At 34.8% G+C, this 16,473-nt stretch overlaps 1 protein-coding gene across 1 annotated transcript; it reads right to left on the reverse strand.

Moving 5' to 3' along the window:
• Window positions 1–13,490: 13,490 nt before the first annotated feature.
• LOC107792031 (uncharacterized) lies at window positions 13,491–15,202 on the reverse strand. The gene has a single exon (XM_016614235.2). It carries the CDS (start codon window positions 14,932–14,934, stop codon window positions 13,696–13,698), a length of 1,239 nt encoding a protein of 412 aa, XP_016469721.1. The 5' UTR covers window positions 14,935–15,202; the 3' UTR covers window positions 13,491–13,695.
• Between the last annotated feature and the right edge of the window lie 1,271 nt (window positions 15,203–16,473).

Below are 16,473 nucleotides of genomic sequence, written 5' to 3' on the forward strand. Positions count from 1 at the left end.
ACTCTCGTGCATGTGATTCCTTCCTCACCAACCCCAGTTGTTTCTATTCCTTCCTCTACTGTTTTCACCTCTTCTACTACTTCTCCTTTGACAATTCCCCCTCCTATCGTTCATCATACTGAAGTGGGCTCTTCAAGTAGAAGTGCCGCTATGAGGAGGGTAATTATTGAAGTTCCTGCTGAGGGCAGTCTTTTGAGGAAGTTAGGTCAGAAAGATGTATGGCTAGAACCTTTAATTGGCCCAATTGAAAAATCCAAGCTAGAGAGTCATATCTCCTTGACTCTGATGAATGATATTGTGCACACCACTTTGAAGGTATTCACTTTCTCTTTTCCTTTACTCCTTTACTTTGTAATTTTTCCAATCTTTGGGATTCTTACTTCCCTTTTTTTAGGCCAATCTTATCGGTATAGAAATAATGAACAGAATCCCCCTCTTGGAGCAGTTAGCACGTGATTCTTAGATATAGGCAATTAATTGGAAAGAACAGTTTGAAAGCTTGCAGATTGATAAGGAATACTTAGAAGAGAGTAAAAATACCTTGGAGAAACAGGTACGGGCTTTGACTTCGGAGCTGGCGACTGAAAAGGCTTCCTCGAGTCAAGCAGATAAAGAAAAAATTCGTCTTGAGACTTCTTTCTCAGAACAGCTGTCCAAGGCCAGTGAAGAAATTAGGGGATTGAAGGTTCTCTTGGATGAGAAAGAGGTTTACGCTAGAGAGCTCGTTCAGAATCTGTCTCAAGCACAAGAAGACCTCCGAGTTTCTTCTGATAAAGTTTGCGCTTTGGAAAGCTCCCATGCCTTTCTTCAAGACTCTTACACAGTTGTTGGCCGAGAATGAGAATTTGAAGAACGAGATTGCTGGCTGGGAAAGGGATTACGAGATTCTTGAGGATAAGTCTACTGTGGAAGTAAGTTGGGCGTCCTTGAATTCACGCTGTGATACCCTAATTGAAGCTGGCCAAGAAAACTTCAACTTTGAGGCGGAGTTAGATAAGATTAATGAAACCATTGAAAAAGCTCAGCAAACTTAGGATTTCCCTTCTCCTGTGGTCGAAGCTCCCGTGAATGTTGAAGTTGATACGGATACCCCAACTCTTCCAAATCTAGTCGAGCATGTTGTTGTAAGTCAAATTGAACCCGCAACTGTTGATGCTTCTGCGCAGATTGAACGTTGCTATTGATGTTTCTACTTTAGTTCCTCCAACTTCTCAGTGATCAGCCTTAGTTATTTGAATAACTTTGTTTTTGTTTCATTTGAAAAATTGTGGTGAAACCCTTGGTTCCATTTAAGGGTTTATTTTGAGAATTAAAGTCCCTAGACCTTTTATGGGGTAGTTTGAATAAACAATTCATAGTTTTATGACTAAGTTCGTACTTAGTCTTAAGTTTTTAAATATTAAGAAGTTTTTCATGTTATTATCTTGAACTTCTGTTTATTTTATTCTTGACTTTATTTTTAAGGACTTACAGAATAACTTGCATTTTTGTTTTTCGAAAATGCTTCTGTTATCCTCATGACTAATTAATTTGAACATGAGTTTTATAAAAGAGGGCCCTTTTATATTTCGACACTTAATAAAGAAGAAGTCTCAACTTCATAATGGTGTTAACATACGATAAAAGAAATAGGAACATACATGTTTCTTTGAAATAACTTTGACAAGTTTTTATTTGAACTTTGTCTAGTTTTGAATAATACTTTACATTTATTTAAAGTACATCTATAACTTTCTCGTAACTGTTTTTCTTGTAACAGATTTAGAAGAAAAAATAATAAACACGAGGTTTTTATTTATTATTTATAACCCTTTTAGTACATAGCCTTTACCCTAACAATAGTAAGGTTTTCTTTGGCCTTGGCTCGTGACTTCGTGACTTTTACTCTGCACTTGACTCTTTCAGGCTTGATTTTTCCTCCATCTTCTTTGCCTTCTTTATACACATGCACGTGTATATTATGTAGTCTCCCAGTGTTTGAGTGTTGAAGTATGAAGCCTCGAGCACTTGATTGTTTCTCTCATTTGGTCCTTTTCCTGAAAAGGAAAATATACGGGACTCGGAGGTGCGATTATAGATGAAGACTGCTTAACCCGTTCGTATTTCTATCAAAATAATTGTAAACCTAGGCCAGGAATTTTAGTTTATTTCGTGTGCCTTACAGATCGTGACTCATCATTTAGTACAGGTTAGCGTTTTGCCTATCATCTAAAATCGTTAGTAAAATTTTAACAATTCAAAAATTAAATTTAAATATTGATACCTGACCATGGGTATTCCTTAGAAATAGTATCTCTTCAATTGAACAACATTCCAATGTGAAGGTAGTATCTTTCCATCCATTGTCTCCAATTCATATGCTCATTTTCCTGCACTATCACGAACTCTATAAGGTCCTTCCCATGTTGGACTTAATTTACCTGCGACAGCTGCCTTTATAGATTGAAAAACCTTTTTAAGCACGAAGTCCCCAATTTTGAAGAACCAGAGGCGTGCTTTCCTATTGTAGTATCATTCTATGACCTGCTTCTGTGCTGTCATTCTTATTAGTGCAGCTTCTCTCCTTCCTTCGAGTAAATCAAGATTTAAACGCATCTCCTTATCATTGGACTCTTCTGTTGCCTGCGTGAACCTTGTACTTGGCTCCCCTATCTCAACGAGAATTAAAGCTTCTGCTCCATAAACCAACGAAAATGGTGTTTCTCCCGTACTTGTTTTCGTCGTTGTACGATATGCCCATAAAACACCAGGTAGCACTTCTGGCCAACTCCCTTTTGACTCTTCTAATCGTTTCTTTAAATTGTTGATAATGACTTTATTTGTTGATTCTTCTTGCCCATTACCCACCGGATGATAAGGCGTAGACGTAATCCTTTTAATTTGCCAACTTTGAAGGAATTCTGTGATTTGAGCTCCTATAAACTGAGGGCCATTATCACATACGATCTCCTTTGGTACACCGAATCGGCATATGATATTCCGCCAAATAAAATCTTTGACTTCCTTTTCTCGCACCTATTTGAATGCTCCTGCCTCTACCCATTTAGTAAAATAATCAGTGAGTATGAGCAAAAATTTTACTTGTCCTTTTGCTTGTGGTAATGGACCTACGAAATCCATTCCCCATTTCATAAATGGCCACGGCGCGATGACCGGATGTAATAACTCCGCAGGTCTATGCATATTGTTACAGTACCTTTGACATTTATCACATTTGGCCACGAAACTTTCTGCTTCTTCTTCCATTTTAGGCCAGTAATAACCTGCCCTAATTAAGGTTCTTACCAGTGATCTTCCGCCTGCATGATTCCCTCAATGTCCTTCGTGTATTTCTCTCATTATATACTCCGTTTGAGAAGGTCCGAGGCATCTTGCTAAGGGACCACCGAACATTTTATGATATAGATTGCCTTGCTTTAAGCAGTACCGAGCAGCCTTTTTTCGAAGCGCATGAGCTTTTTTCTTATCATCAGGGATGGTACCATACTGCAAAAAAGTTATAATCTCGTTCCTCCAATCCCAAGTTAAATTATTAAAATTTACCTCATTCTTATCAGGGTCGAGAACTAAATGAAATAAATGTATAACTGAGGCATTTGCATCACTTGCCACATCAGCCGCAGATGTGAGATTATCTAGGGCGTCCGCTTCAACATTTTCATCCCTTGGTATTTGTATAACTTTCCAGGTTTGAAATTGCTTTATCAATTCCCGTACCTTTTCTAAATACTGTTGCATCCTCGATTCCCTAGCTGTATAAGTCCCTAGCATTTGATTAACCACGAGTTGCGAATTTCTTTTGATTATAATCTGATTTATGCCAAGTTCTCACGCCAATTCTAGACCTGCAATTACAGCCTCATACTCCGCCTCATTGTTAGTTATAGAATGACGTTTAATAGCTTGTCAAATGGTTTCACCCATAGGTGGTACCAAAACAATCCCTAAACCCGCATCTTTTACGTTAGATGAACCATCAGTGAATAAAGTCCAAGTTCCTGGGTTAGATCCATTGAACACCTGCAATTCTTTCTCTACTTCTAATTGCATCCCCTGGCTAAAATCAGCCACGAAATCAGCTAATACTTGTGATTTTATAGCAGTTCTAGGTTGGTACGTGATTTCATATTCACTTAACTCTATAGCCCACTTAGTCAACCTACTTGATAACTCATGCTTACGTAATATATTACGTAAAGGGTAGGCAGTTACTACAGCAATAGGATGACACTGAAAGTAAGGTCTTAACTTCCTAGATGTCATGATTAATGTGAGTGCAAGTATTTCTAATTGAGGATACCGCATATCCGCATCTAACAAAGATTTACTAACATAATAGATGGGGGATTGTTTACTTTGTTCTTCCCGGACCAAAACAGCACTTACCGCTACTTCTGAAACAGCAAGGTAAATGAGTAGTCTTTCCCCAGCCTTTGGTTTTGCCAGCAAAGATGGATTTGATAAGTATGTTTTCAAATTCCTGAGTGCCTGTTGACATTCCTCATTCCATTCAAAATGATCCTACTTTTTAAGGGCTGAGAAGAATTTAAAGCACTTCTCTAATGATTTAGAAATGAATCTTCCCAAGGCTGCAATTCTCCCTGTTAATCTTTGAACTTCTTTCTTGTTTGAAAGTATATCAGGGATTTCTTCAATGGCCTTAATCTATACAGTATTCACTTCAATACCACGGTCAGAAACAAGAAAACCCAAAAACTTACCTGATGCAACACCAAATGCACATTTCTCGGGATTTAACTTCATATTAAATTTGCGCAAAATTGAAAATATGTCAGATAAGTGTAATATGTGATCTTTTGAATACTGAGTTTTAACAAGCATATCATCTATATACACTTCCATAGTTTTTCCTAAATGCTCTTGAACCATTTTGGTAACTAACTTCAGATACGTTGCACCTGCATTCTTTAGACCAAAGGGTATTACTTTATAACAGTAAGTCCCCCTGTCTGTTATGAATGAAGTTTTTTCTTCATTTCCTGGATCCATTTTAATCTGATTATAACCTGAATATGCATCTAAAAAACTTAATAGCTCATGACCTGCAATTGTATCAATCAAATTGATCTATGTGTGGTAGTGGAAAAGAATATTTAGGGCAGGCTTTATTAAGATCTATGTAATCTACACAAACCCGCCACTTACCATTCTTCTTTGGAACTATAACTGTATTAGCTAACCAGTTAGGATACTTCACCTCACGAATGGAACCAATTTTTAGCAATTTTTTGACTTCTTCTTGAATCACCTGATTCTTAAAAGTTCCTTGCTTTCTTTTCTTTTGCTTGATAGGAGGGTATGATGTATCTTCATTTAATTTGTGGTCATCATCTCCGATGGTATCCCTGTCATGTCAGAGTGAGACCAAGCAAAGCAGTCCACGTTAGTTTTCAAAAATCCAATTAACTTACCTCTCATGCCTTGGCTAAGATTGGCCCCAACGTAGACTTTCTTATCAGGCCATTGAGAAAATAATACAATAGGCTCTAATTCCTCTATTATTGTTTTGATATTTTCATTCTCTTCTGGTTCTTGAATGGTATCAGGCCTTGAATCTACATCTGTTTGCCCCTGTTCAGTTGAGGTTTGTGTTTTGGTGTCCTTAACTGCCTTCTGTGATTGCTATTTTTCTTCATTTCTCATGCTTGTATCTGCAACGGAGTTGATAGTCCTAGATGTATGTTGATCTCCACGAATTTGACAAATTCCCCCATAGCGACAGAAATTTGATAATTTGATGGAAGGTTGAAGGAACTGCATCCATATTGTGGATCCATGGTCTCTCAAGGATCATGTTGTAAGTCATCTCCATATCTACTACTTGGAACTTTGTATCTTTGTCGACTCCTTCAACGAATGTGGTGAGTGTTACTTCTCCTTTCATCACAACACTAGAATTATCAAATCTAGATGGAATATGCGCCTTTGGTATTACTTTATCTTCAGCTTTCATCTCACGTAACACTCTTAGCAAAATAATGTTCACGGAACTACCTGGATCAATCAAAACTCGTTTTATGTTAGCATCATATACAATTAGAGATATTACCAGTGCATCGTTATGAGGGGTTAATACGCCATCTGCGTCTGCATTATTGAATGTAATGTTGTCTTCCTCTAAGATATGCCGCACCCGTTTCTTTTGGGTAATTGTAACTTTGGAAATTTTGTTAGCTGTAGTATATGATATACCATTGATGTCTTCACCCCCACTTATAACGTTGACAGTTCTTTTGGGGGAAGGTGGTTTTGGAGGTTCCTGCATGTTCTTCATGTAAGCTTGCTTACCTTTCGCACTGAACAACTCAGTAAGATATCTTTGTTTCAATAAATGATCAACTTCACTTTGTAAAAATCTGCAGTCTGTTGTTTTATGCCCGTGATCATTATGAAACTCGTACCAATGATCAGGGTTGCACCTGTTTGGATTCGATCTCATTTTTTTGGCCATCGAACCTTATCACCCATGCTTCTCAAAATAGCTACGAGCTCGGAGATGCTAACGTTAAAATTGTAACCACCGAATCTTGCTTTTAAGTTTTTATCATCATCTCATGACTCATAGTTGTTTCGATCGTTCCCAAATCTTGATGAAGAACCTGATTCTCTATTCCTTGATCTGTGATCATACCTTTGATTGTCCTGTTTTGACCGTGAATCTTTTCCCGCAGGTCTCATATACGGCTCGTACCTGTTTTTACCAGATTTTTTTTGGTCTCCGCACGTCTCGAAGTTACCTTTTCTTCTTTTTGAAATCGCGGAACAGTATCTTCTTCGATCCTCAGCTTCGTGCTATACCTGTTATAAACATCATTCCACGTTGTAGTCGGGAATTCACGAAGGCTTTCCTTGAGTCTCCTCGTAGCTTCCGAGCTTTTCTCATTCAAGTTACTTATGAAAGCTATAGCTGCCCAATTATCAGGTACACGAGGTAAGGTCATTCTTTCACGTTGGAACCTGTCCATGAATTCTCTAAGCAATTCTGAGTCCCGTTGCTTGATCTTGAAAATATCTTCCATTCTTTTTTCGATTTTTTGAGCTCCCGAGTGTGCTTTAATGAAAGAATTTGCAAGCTCAGCAAAAGAGTTTATAGAATTTTCGGGTAAAAAAGAATACCATGTTAATGCATCCTTGGTGAGTGTTTCACCGAATTTTTTGACTAATACTGATTCAATCTCCTGCTTAGTCAAATCGTTGCCTTTTACGCCTGTTGTGAATGCAGTCACGTGATCTCGTGGGTCTGTTGTTCCATCGTATTTTGGAATATCAGGCATTTTGAATTTCTTTGGAATTGGAAGGGGAGCAGCATTTGGCTTCCAAGGCTGTTGAGAATATTTATCCATATCTACCCCTTTGATTACGGGCAGCACCCCGGGTATTGGCTCTATACGGTCACTTTGCTCCTTGAGCTGTTTCTGCAATGTTAGTATTAAATTTTGCAAATCTGAATTAACTAAATTACCTAGTTCTCCCTCTTGCGATTCACTGGGGGTTCTACCGCTACCTGAATTAACAAGCCCAGAACGAGGGTTCTCCAGAGTGTTGTTATTTGGAGTAGGTGTGGGTGGTGCAGCAGGTAACTGGCTAACCAAGGACTGAACGACTTTATTGACCTGCGTGGTAATAAGTTTTTGCAAAGCCTCATCCATAACTTCAACATTTTCGAATTGAGCATGTCCATCTGTATGAGATCCATCAGGAGTGCCTTCACGAGATCGCCAAGGAGAGTCTCGTGGAGAAATAATCAGTGCGTTATTATCCTGAGAGTTTCTCTGAAGTTGTTGGTTTGTTTGGTTTTCTTGGTTTCCTTGAATGTTGTCATTGTTGTTTGACATAGTTGATGCAACAAGGAAATTAAGCGAAAAGAAAATAGATTATCAGATTCCCGGTAACGGAACCAATTTGTTTAACCAAAAAATGGAATTTTAGTCAACACTAGAATTTAGAAGAACACGGGTTACTGATAATCGAAAGAATATGTAAAAGAGAGTAATTTGGGTAGCAAGAATATAATCGGAGAAAAACAAGTAATCCAAAGTATATTCCAATAGTGTTTCGTGTCCCTACAATTGATCAGATATCTCCCTTTTATAGATATCTTGGAGATATGCGTTTTGCCTAAATCATAATGAGGCTATTATGAGTAATTAAAGACATTGAATGCTACGTTACATAATCATTATATTCAATACAGATTCTCTAACGTATTCAGCTTTTAATGCTCATTAAATACCGTATCTGCACTCTTTTATATTGTCAAATTGATTCCCTTTGATTCTTGGATATAAATGACTTAAATAGGTACGGGCGCTGAGTTATTTGAATAACTACCCGTGTCTCTTCCTTTGCCTTTGCTCGTATCTATTGCAACTCGTACCTCTTTGTCAGTTGTCACTCTTTGACCAGTTTACATATCTTAACACGTCATCTTTATACGTAAACACAATTTTTCCCAATACAAATACATTCTCATATTACTCTCGTGTCTTTTCAACCGCAGTAACGACCTTTGACTTGAAAAGCTCCAACAGTTTTGCTTCTTTATTCTACTAGAAATCAAGCAAAACGAAAAATTACCTTTGTCACACATGAAAGTAGTAGTAAATGCTTAATAATTCTGACAATTATTGCATTTGTAAGGCATTTAGTTTTAGTTTGTCCTGGCAGACCATGAATTACGCAGACTGAGTCTACACTATTTTCTTGTTATTCCCTGAGAGTGTCAGAAGGTAAAAATTCGAAGTTGAAGTCTTCTAATGTTAGGTCAAGTCAAACGTGGTCTTGTTTTTGTACAGAGAGTACTTAAGGCATGCATGGACAGATCGTAAGATTCTATATTGGACTTTAATCAGTCAAAGCAGGAAACAGGACATAGACAATATTATAATTATGCCATATACGAATTTAATGCCCTTATTAATTCTTAGGTTTTTTTTTATGCTCTCTCGTCTTGCTTTAGTGGTATTTTTTTTCCTGATTTATATTTTATAGACTGAAAGTGCAAAAATGATTTTGTATACAAGATACTACATGTAATCGCGCATAGTTGATAATATTTGTACCTGGAAATAAAGGTCGGTAATATGTTATAACAAGCGCAAAATTTCTTGCGCTAATCAATCTATAGTACTACTTAATTCCATCTTATCTATGAGGTACACATTAACTGAGCACAAAGTTAAAGGAATTTCTTTTTTAAAACTTGTGGCCTAAAACAAGCTATAGATATTTATTTTTCTATTATTCATATCAAACTAGGATAAAATGAAAAGTTTAAAATTAAATTATTTTTAAGCATAGAAAGATATATTATTCCTTTTTGATAGACTAAAAAGGAAAGTGCATCATATATTAAAAGGAGCATTTTGAAAAATAAGGTAAGAAATTTATTATAGTCCGTATAAGTTAAATCCTTTTATTTATTTTTTCCTGCACTTCTTCTGTTGTAATGTATACAGAGTTCATAACAGTTTAAGCGGACATGACTTCCACCGGTAACTCTAGAACAAGTCGTTGCTACTTATCTCGAAGACAGTGCAGATTGCAACTAGTTGAAAATCATGTTAAAAGCTAAATTGAATTAAATTAATTTAATATTTTAAAATCAAAATAAAAATATTCAAAAACTATACAAAAATACAACAAAATTATAATTCTTCTTATATCAATATAGTAAAAAAAAATACAATCAAAATTCATGTAGTGACGGGAGAGTATATATGAGAAAGTTTGATATAATGATATGCTAAACCGTTAGCTAGACTACTTAATCCTGTCATCTAGTTTCAAATACTCTTTACGAAAAAAGAATTAGATTTAGGTTGAGTGGGTGCATTCATAAATAAAAGATTTTAATGGTTTTTGAATTTCTCCACAGATCTGTAAATGAATAAGATACCAAAAGAGTAACAGTTGGCAAGTCTTACGAAATAATTAATTATGTCAGGTGGAATACTGAATTTTGAGCCGTCAAAAAGTGACAGCATGTCTGCAGAGGTTAACTTAGAACATCTGGATTCTGGAGCAAACGAATGTAAGGGATGTTCCATTTGATCTGCTGCCGAAAGACATATGGTAGGAAACCTTAACTGTTGATCTTTAGAATCTCTTTCAATGAATTTATTGAGTTGGTTATATTGAAATCTACTCCAATCAATCCAACTTAATAACTTTGATATATTTCTCCCTACTCCTTGATTCATAGTACTATTTAATTACAGCATGATAGATGTTATAATGTTGAAAGTTTAACTTTTTTTTAGTAACATAATGTCCGGGTCAAGTTGCGCGCATGCACCTCAATTATTTTATCCTGCTATATCCCACCAATAAAGGTACCAAATAACTCTGTCTACTAAAGCTTAAATAGATCGTTTTGGAACACACATTTTAAAATATTTTTTTATCTTAAACTTCGTGTTCAGTCAAAGTATATCACATAAAACATAATGGAGGGAATAGTTCTTTTTTTTTTGTTTGCCTCTATAGGTATTTTATCCCGAGATCTCATAGTTCTCTTATCGCTTCATTGACCGGGTGCTTGAAATTTGAAAGTTCAAACTCCTTATAGCATTAAACAATATCTATATCTCACTACTTTTCCCGGATCTTACTAGACTGTGTGCTATCCTCACTTGCCCTTCCAATCTTTCTGATACAAATTGTAATTTGTAAAAACTCAATAAGTCTAATTAATTAGGATAGATGTATCCCCTATATAGTTGGATTCATTATTTGTTCTCATGCTTATTCTCTGACTGTCATTCTAAGCCTTTAATTCCTCAACTACTTGTATGTATATATACTTTCATCAAGAATTATATTGTAGTTTTTTTTCCTTCTTTTGGTTCTTATTTTGGGAGGGGAAAATTTGATGAGTAAAACATAAAGAGGAAAAAAAAATTAGCATATGAGAGGGTCTCTTTCAAAAATTAATCATGAAAGAGTAATTATTGGCTTATTGCTAACTCTAACAATTCTGTTAAAACAAGTACACAAAGGGAAAGTACCAAGGATTCCACTTATACATATATATAAACTACATGTGGTCAAACCTTATTCAACTTATTCATTGCAGCTAGTAGATTTGCACATAAAGTCTCATTTATGTATCATAATAATTAAGGTCCAGTGCCAATTCACCGTAATAACGAGTGAGTAAAAGCAAACTTAATTGTTCAAAGCTGTACGACCATAGTTATGGTCAAACCCTATTCAAATGTATTTTTCACAGCAACTGGCAGAAAATTGCATGTAAAAAAATCATTAATGATACACATTGTTTAATATATATGTTTAGGATGTCCCTTGTAACAGATATTTTCATGAACACTGCTTCTGTTTATTTTGAAGCGCAATTGGATAGATAAAAGAAGTTCAAATAAAATAAAATAAGCTGCTGCAAAAGTTAGGGTACAACATAAGTCAACGATAAATATTGAAGGATACCTGACAATAGCAATCAAGATACCACAAATATTAGGAAGTGATATGCAATATCTCGTCTCTTCAATTTATGGCTAGAATTTGCATTAGAGGGAAAAAAGAAAAAAAAGAGAGAGAGGCTCTAATAATTGGAAGACCTAGAAAGCTCAATCAAGACGTTTAAACATATGATTACATGGCAGAAGGTGAGGTATATATAGTTTCAAATTCGACTTGAGCATCTAAATTTGGATCAATATATAGCGGTAAAAATATTGCCGAACAAGGTTGTAGTACCATGTTCAAGTGTGTCCAAAGAACAGCAAAGCAAACGAAGCATACCCAAAAATAAACCAATCTCTTGGACTGCTATGATAAATAGCACCAGATTTCAAAGTAGCACGATCTAATCAAAATTTTCACCAAATTGAACACATCTAGCATATTTTTTCACAATAGCAAGAGCGTTAACTATAACTAACACGGTTGAGTTCACCTCCATAGAACTCAACAAAAACACCAATTTACTATAAAGATTTACTACTACTCAGAGGCGGATGTAGTGAATAACTAACGAGTTCAACGAAACCATAACTTTCGATGCGGTGTAAAAAATTTATATGTAAAACTTCATTAAAATTACAAAATAGTGGATATGAACCCATGGGATTTAAATCCTAGATTCGCCTCTGCTGGTACTAGCACTTGAAATATGAAGTCGTTAGACATTTGGATATACTTGAGGAACAAAAAACTCATGCTCACATAATATATTTTCATGTAGTACCATAAACATCTAAACTATTGGTTTTAGTGTGTGACAATTTGTTTACTTTCTAGTTGAAGTGCATAAAGATTTCACCTTAAATATAGTTTTTTGCAATATTTCCGTGTACGTTATAATCAAAGGGCTTTTTCATTCAAATTCTTATCCAAAATTTACTTCATGTTTAGGGCTTTAATGTTTACTGTTGATTATTTAGTTGAATAAATTAATCATCAGTTTTAATATTTGATGTTTCTTCTCCTCATGAATGAAGGTTAGATTTCATGAAAAAAGCTACTCCATTTAACAATAGCAGTCGGAATTTGCATATTTATGACTTCCGTCTTTTTAAACTTGTAGATGAGTAGTAAACTAAGTTCAGTATAAATAAAAATAAATGAAGTAGAAACTACTGAATTAAAATCTCACCAGAAAATTCATCAATTACACCTAGTAAACGCATGCATTAGATATAATGAGATAAACAAGACTATAATCTTGCCAATTCTGGGTACAAGTTTGACTGGCTAATTAAGGCCATCTATTTATGAAATGATTCAAAAGAGGCATAAAACTTATGGTTGGCACTGCTCTTCTTCATTTTTTCCATCTGGGGTTGGAAGAGATTTTCTCCCAATTTATTATATATGGATTTGAATTTAATCCTGAAGTAAATTGCCGTATCCAGGAAGGTCTATGCATTCAAAATTCGAATAGTTATTCTTCCAATCAACCTGAACAACAAAGGCTAATTTATTTGTCAAAACTACAATATGCCATAATTTGGTACAAGTTTAATTGACTGGCTAATGTATTTTAAGGCCAGTATTCATGAAGTGATTCAAAGGGGCATAAACCTTCTAGGCAGCACTACTCCTCATCATTGTTCTTATGTGGGTTGGAAGAGGTTTTCTCTCCAATTTATTATATTGACTTTAATTTATTCTGAAATTAAGAGTTCATTATCCACCGAGTTTTCAACCTGCATCATTTGTTACACGAGATTTCTCTGTTATAAAATAAGAAACTGCCTTACCCTTGAGGCTCCTGTGTCAAAATGCTAGCTTTTCTAGAGCTTATTCTATTTAATTATGCAAGAAATAAATTTAGTCAGCATTTAACTATTCTATAACAAGCAAGAAATATCATGAAACTTAGAAATTAAAAAGAGCATATATATATTTTAAAATAAAGTTGTGCTATAAGGTGGCACATTCCTTTCACTCATCCAAAATAAGAAGAAAAAAAATACAGAGAGAGAACATATATAACTGGTGAATTAATCAAACAACAAATTTTATTCATAAACACATTCTCTGTCTTGTCTATACCAAGCAGAAAAATTAGGTCAAAACAGTACTAGAATTTTTCCATATTGCATAAATCAACCAAAAAAAAATTATCAAACAGGGTAAACATAGGAGATATAACACTGTAAAAAGTAACAAAAAGTTGCCTAAGTACAACTTAAGACCCAGTTGAATTTATTCCTGCCTGTGATGTCTGCAGGATAAATGTTTTTCTTGGTCCAGTGGCTGAAATTGATAACTGGAGTTTGCCAAATAAATTGAGCTAGGGTTACCTGCATATGCCATTGGTGCATATTCCCAGTTCCCAAGGAAACCCAAGAAGCAATTTCCAGAATCTAAGCCTCCTATTGCTGCTGTGGAATTTGCATAGTAATTTGAAATGAACGGATGTTCTAGAGACTGAGAACTTGCTTCAAGGGGAGAATCCTTTTCTTGATTGACACTTGTATTATTATAAGAATTGTTGTTGGAGTATTCTTGATCAAGAAAACCACTATTGCTTGATGACCCTAAATGGTCAAGAATATTAGTACCACTATTAGGGTTTGTTTCATACCATTGTTTATTGCACTTTTTGTCAAGACCTTTAATCATCATTTTCTCTTTTGTTCTTTCCCTAGCCCTTGCTCTTGCTTTGTTTCTTGACTCCCTCTTATGTGGATTATTTTGCACCATTTCACTCAATCTATCATTCATGTTTATGTCTTTTCCTCTCTCTTTCCCTTCATTATTTGAGTTCTCCTCCCATCTTGATAGTACTTCACATTCAGACATAAGAGATTCACTCTTTTGATCTTCACTACTTGAACTATTACTATTAATAATCTTGTTACCATCACTATAATCCTTTTGTGGTATGTTCTCTGAGAGCTCAGTTATGGCATTATTGGATTTGGAAAACAACCATTCTATAGTTTTACTTGCCTTATCAAAGCCTAACATGTCTTGGAGATCGAAGAACTTACGCGCTATGTGAAGTGACAATCTCACTCTCCGATCTCTCACACCTTGAGCAGTGCATATCTTGCTATGCCTATCTTTCTTCCCAGTTCTCCTTCGCGGTGGCGTTGCACTGAGATTTCTCTTCTTTGATGATGTTTTAGCTGCCTCAATAGACATTTCCTCCTTTGAAGCCTCACAAGAAATATTATGAGTAAAATTGCTCTCTTTGACATGGTGATGATCACCAGCCTCTTGATCTTGGTGATGCTGATGAGACAATATTTGGTTCAAGGGCAACTCGTTATTGTGATCATCAAGAAATGGAGAAGGGAAATTCAAGAAAGATGCAAGATCTTCTTGCCTTGAACTTGAACTAGGGTTTTGATGATGATTATATGTAAAAGACTTTTCAAGTAATGCTTTTGAGGTGTAGGGATTAAAGGGTTCTTGGCTGTTGCCTGAAGGAAACATTTGTAGAGTTTTGTCAAAAGAAAACCCCAGAAAAAGTAATGGCTAAATTAGGTTAAATTGTTCAGCTTATAATGGAAAGTGTTGCTTTATTTTCTATCTTGAACATGTGCAAGTAGGAAAGGTTGAGGGGAAGGAAGGATAGGGCTTGACTATAGCTATGATCAAGAAGACAAGATAGCGGTGGTGGTGGTTGGAAGGATAAAATATAGATTCTGCAGACCATGGAAAATTAGAAAAGTAAAGGTATCTATTTATATTCGAATCTCACTCTGTCTTTCAAATAGTAATATTTTGTACAATCACTCTGATTTAGTCCATCTCTCAAATTTATGTGACACTGCCTTTTTAGTCTATCTCTCAAATAATGACATTTATTTATATTTACACAACATCTAACTTGAAACTTCTCATTTTAACATTAGTAACATGATTTATATATAGTATAATTATCTACCACTTGTTTTAAATCAAATTAAAGTTTTCAAGTCTTTTTTTCTTTCAAAAAATTTGTGTTCGGTCAAACACTCTCCTATAAATTAGGACCGAGGGAGAATTAATTTATTACAACAATCTAGCCAATTTAAAACGCTTTAGTATTTCAAACTCTGACATGATCTTTTTTATCAAACTAATTAAGTACTCCTTCTGTCTCAACTTAAAGGCATAAATTGAAGGGCGCGGCATTTAAGGAAATAATATAGACTTTTAGAATTTATGCTTTTAAAATTTATATTTTTAAATATATCATAATATTTGTATGGATATAAAAAATTTAAATTTATAATTTTAAATATGTCATAACATTTTATGTGATCGTAAGAGCTTGTTAATTATTAAGGATAAAATAAGGAGTTCAAGGTAAATTATTTTCATATATAAAAATGTGTCTTTTTTCAGAACGAACTAATTACTAAGGAAATCTCATGATTTTTTTCTTTTTATTTTTTGAATGTAGGGAATACCTTTAACCATTGCGTACTTGTTATGGTGTTCAAGCAAGGATGCCTGTGCCTCACTATTTCACTTGATACATATTACCACCTACAACTACAAATAACTTTGCTTACCAAAATATAAGAATATGAGAAGAAATTACTTCACCTTTAGACTTTAGCTACGAGATTTGCACACTGCTCTCACATGACTTTCACAAGCTTCGTTAGCCTTCACTTCCATCATTTTTTCATTATATAAACTACAATTAAAATGAATATGGAGTAAATAAAGTCTAGTCAAATACAGTTAGTATAAAATAAAATCACAGTACATGTTTTGGAATAGATGATAAGAGACAAAATAGAATGTGACAGTACTGTCACCGGGAGCAGGTGAGAGAGATTGATAGCAGTCAGACTTAGAGGGAGGTGGAGCTACGGAGCGTGGGAAGAAAAACTCATCATATATTATATCAATTCAATAAATGTATATTATATGTTCTAATATATAATTTTATTGATAAATTATAATTAATTAATATATATTATAATCTTTATTTTCTTAAAAACTCCATATGTCTCCATTTATGCGATATTTTTCACT

This window comes from Nicotiana tabacum, chromosome 16 (assembly GCF_000715075.1).
Source record: "Nicotiana tabacum cultivar K326 chromosome 16, ASM71507v2, whole genome shotgun sequence".
NCBI classification, from domain to species: domain Eukaryota; kingdom Viridiplantae; phylum Streptophyta; class Magnoliopsida; order Solanales; family Solanaceae; genus Nicotiana; species Nicotiana tabacum.

Excerpts from the sequence above, each read along its gene's own strand:
- LOC107792031 (XM_016614235.2), bottom strand. The coding sequence starts at position 14,934 with ATGTTTCCTTCAGGCAACAGCCAAGAACCCTTTAATCCCTACACCTCA.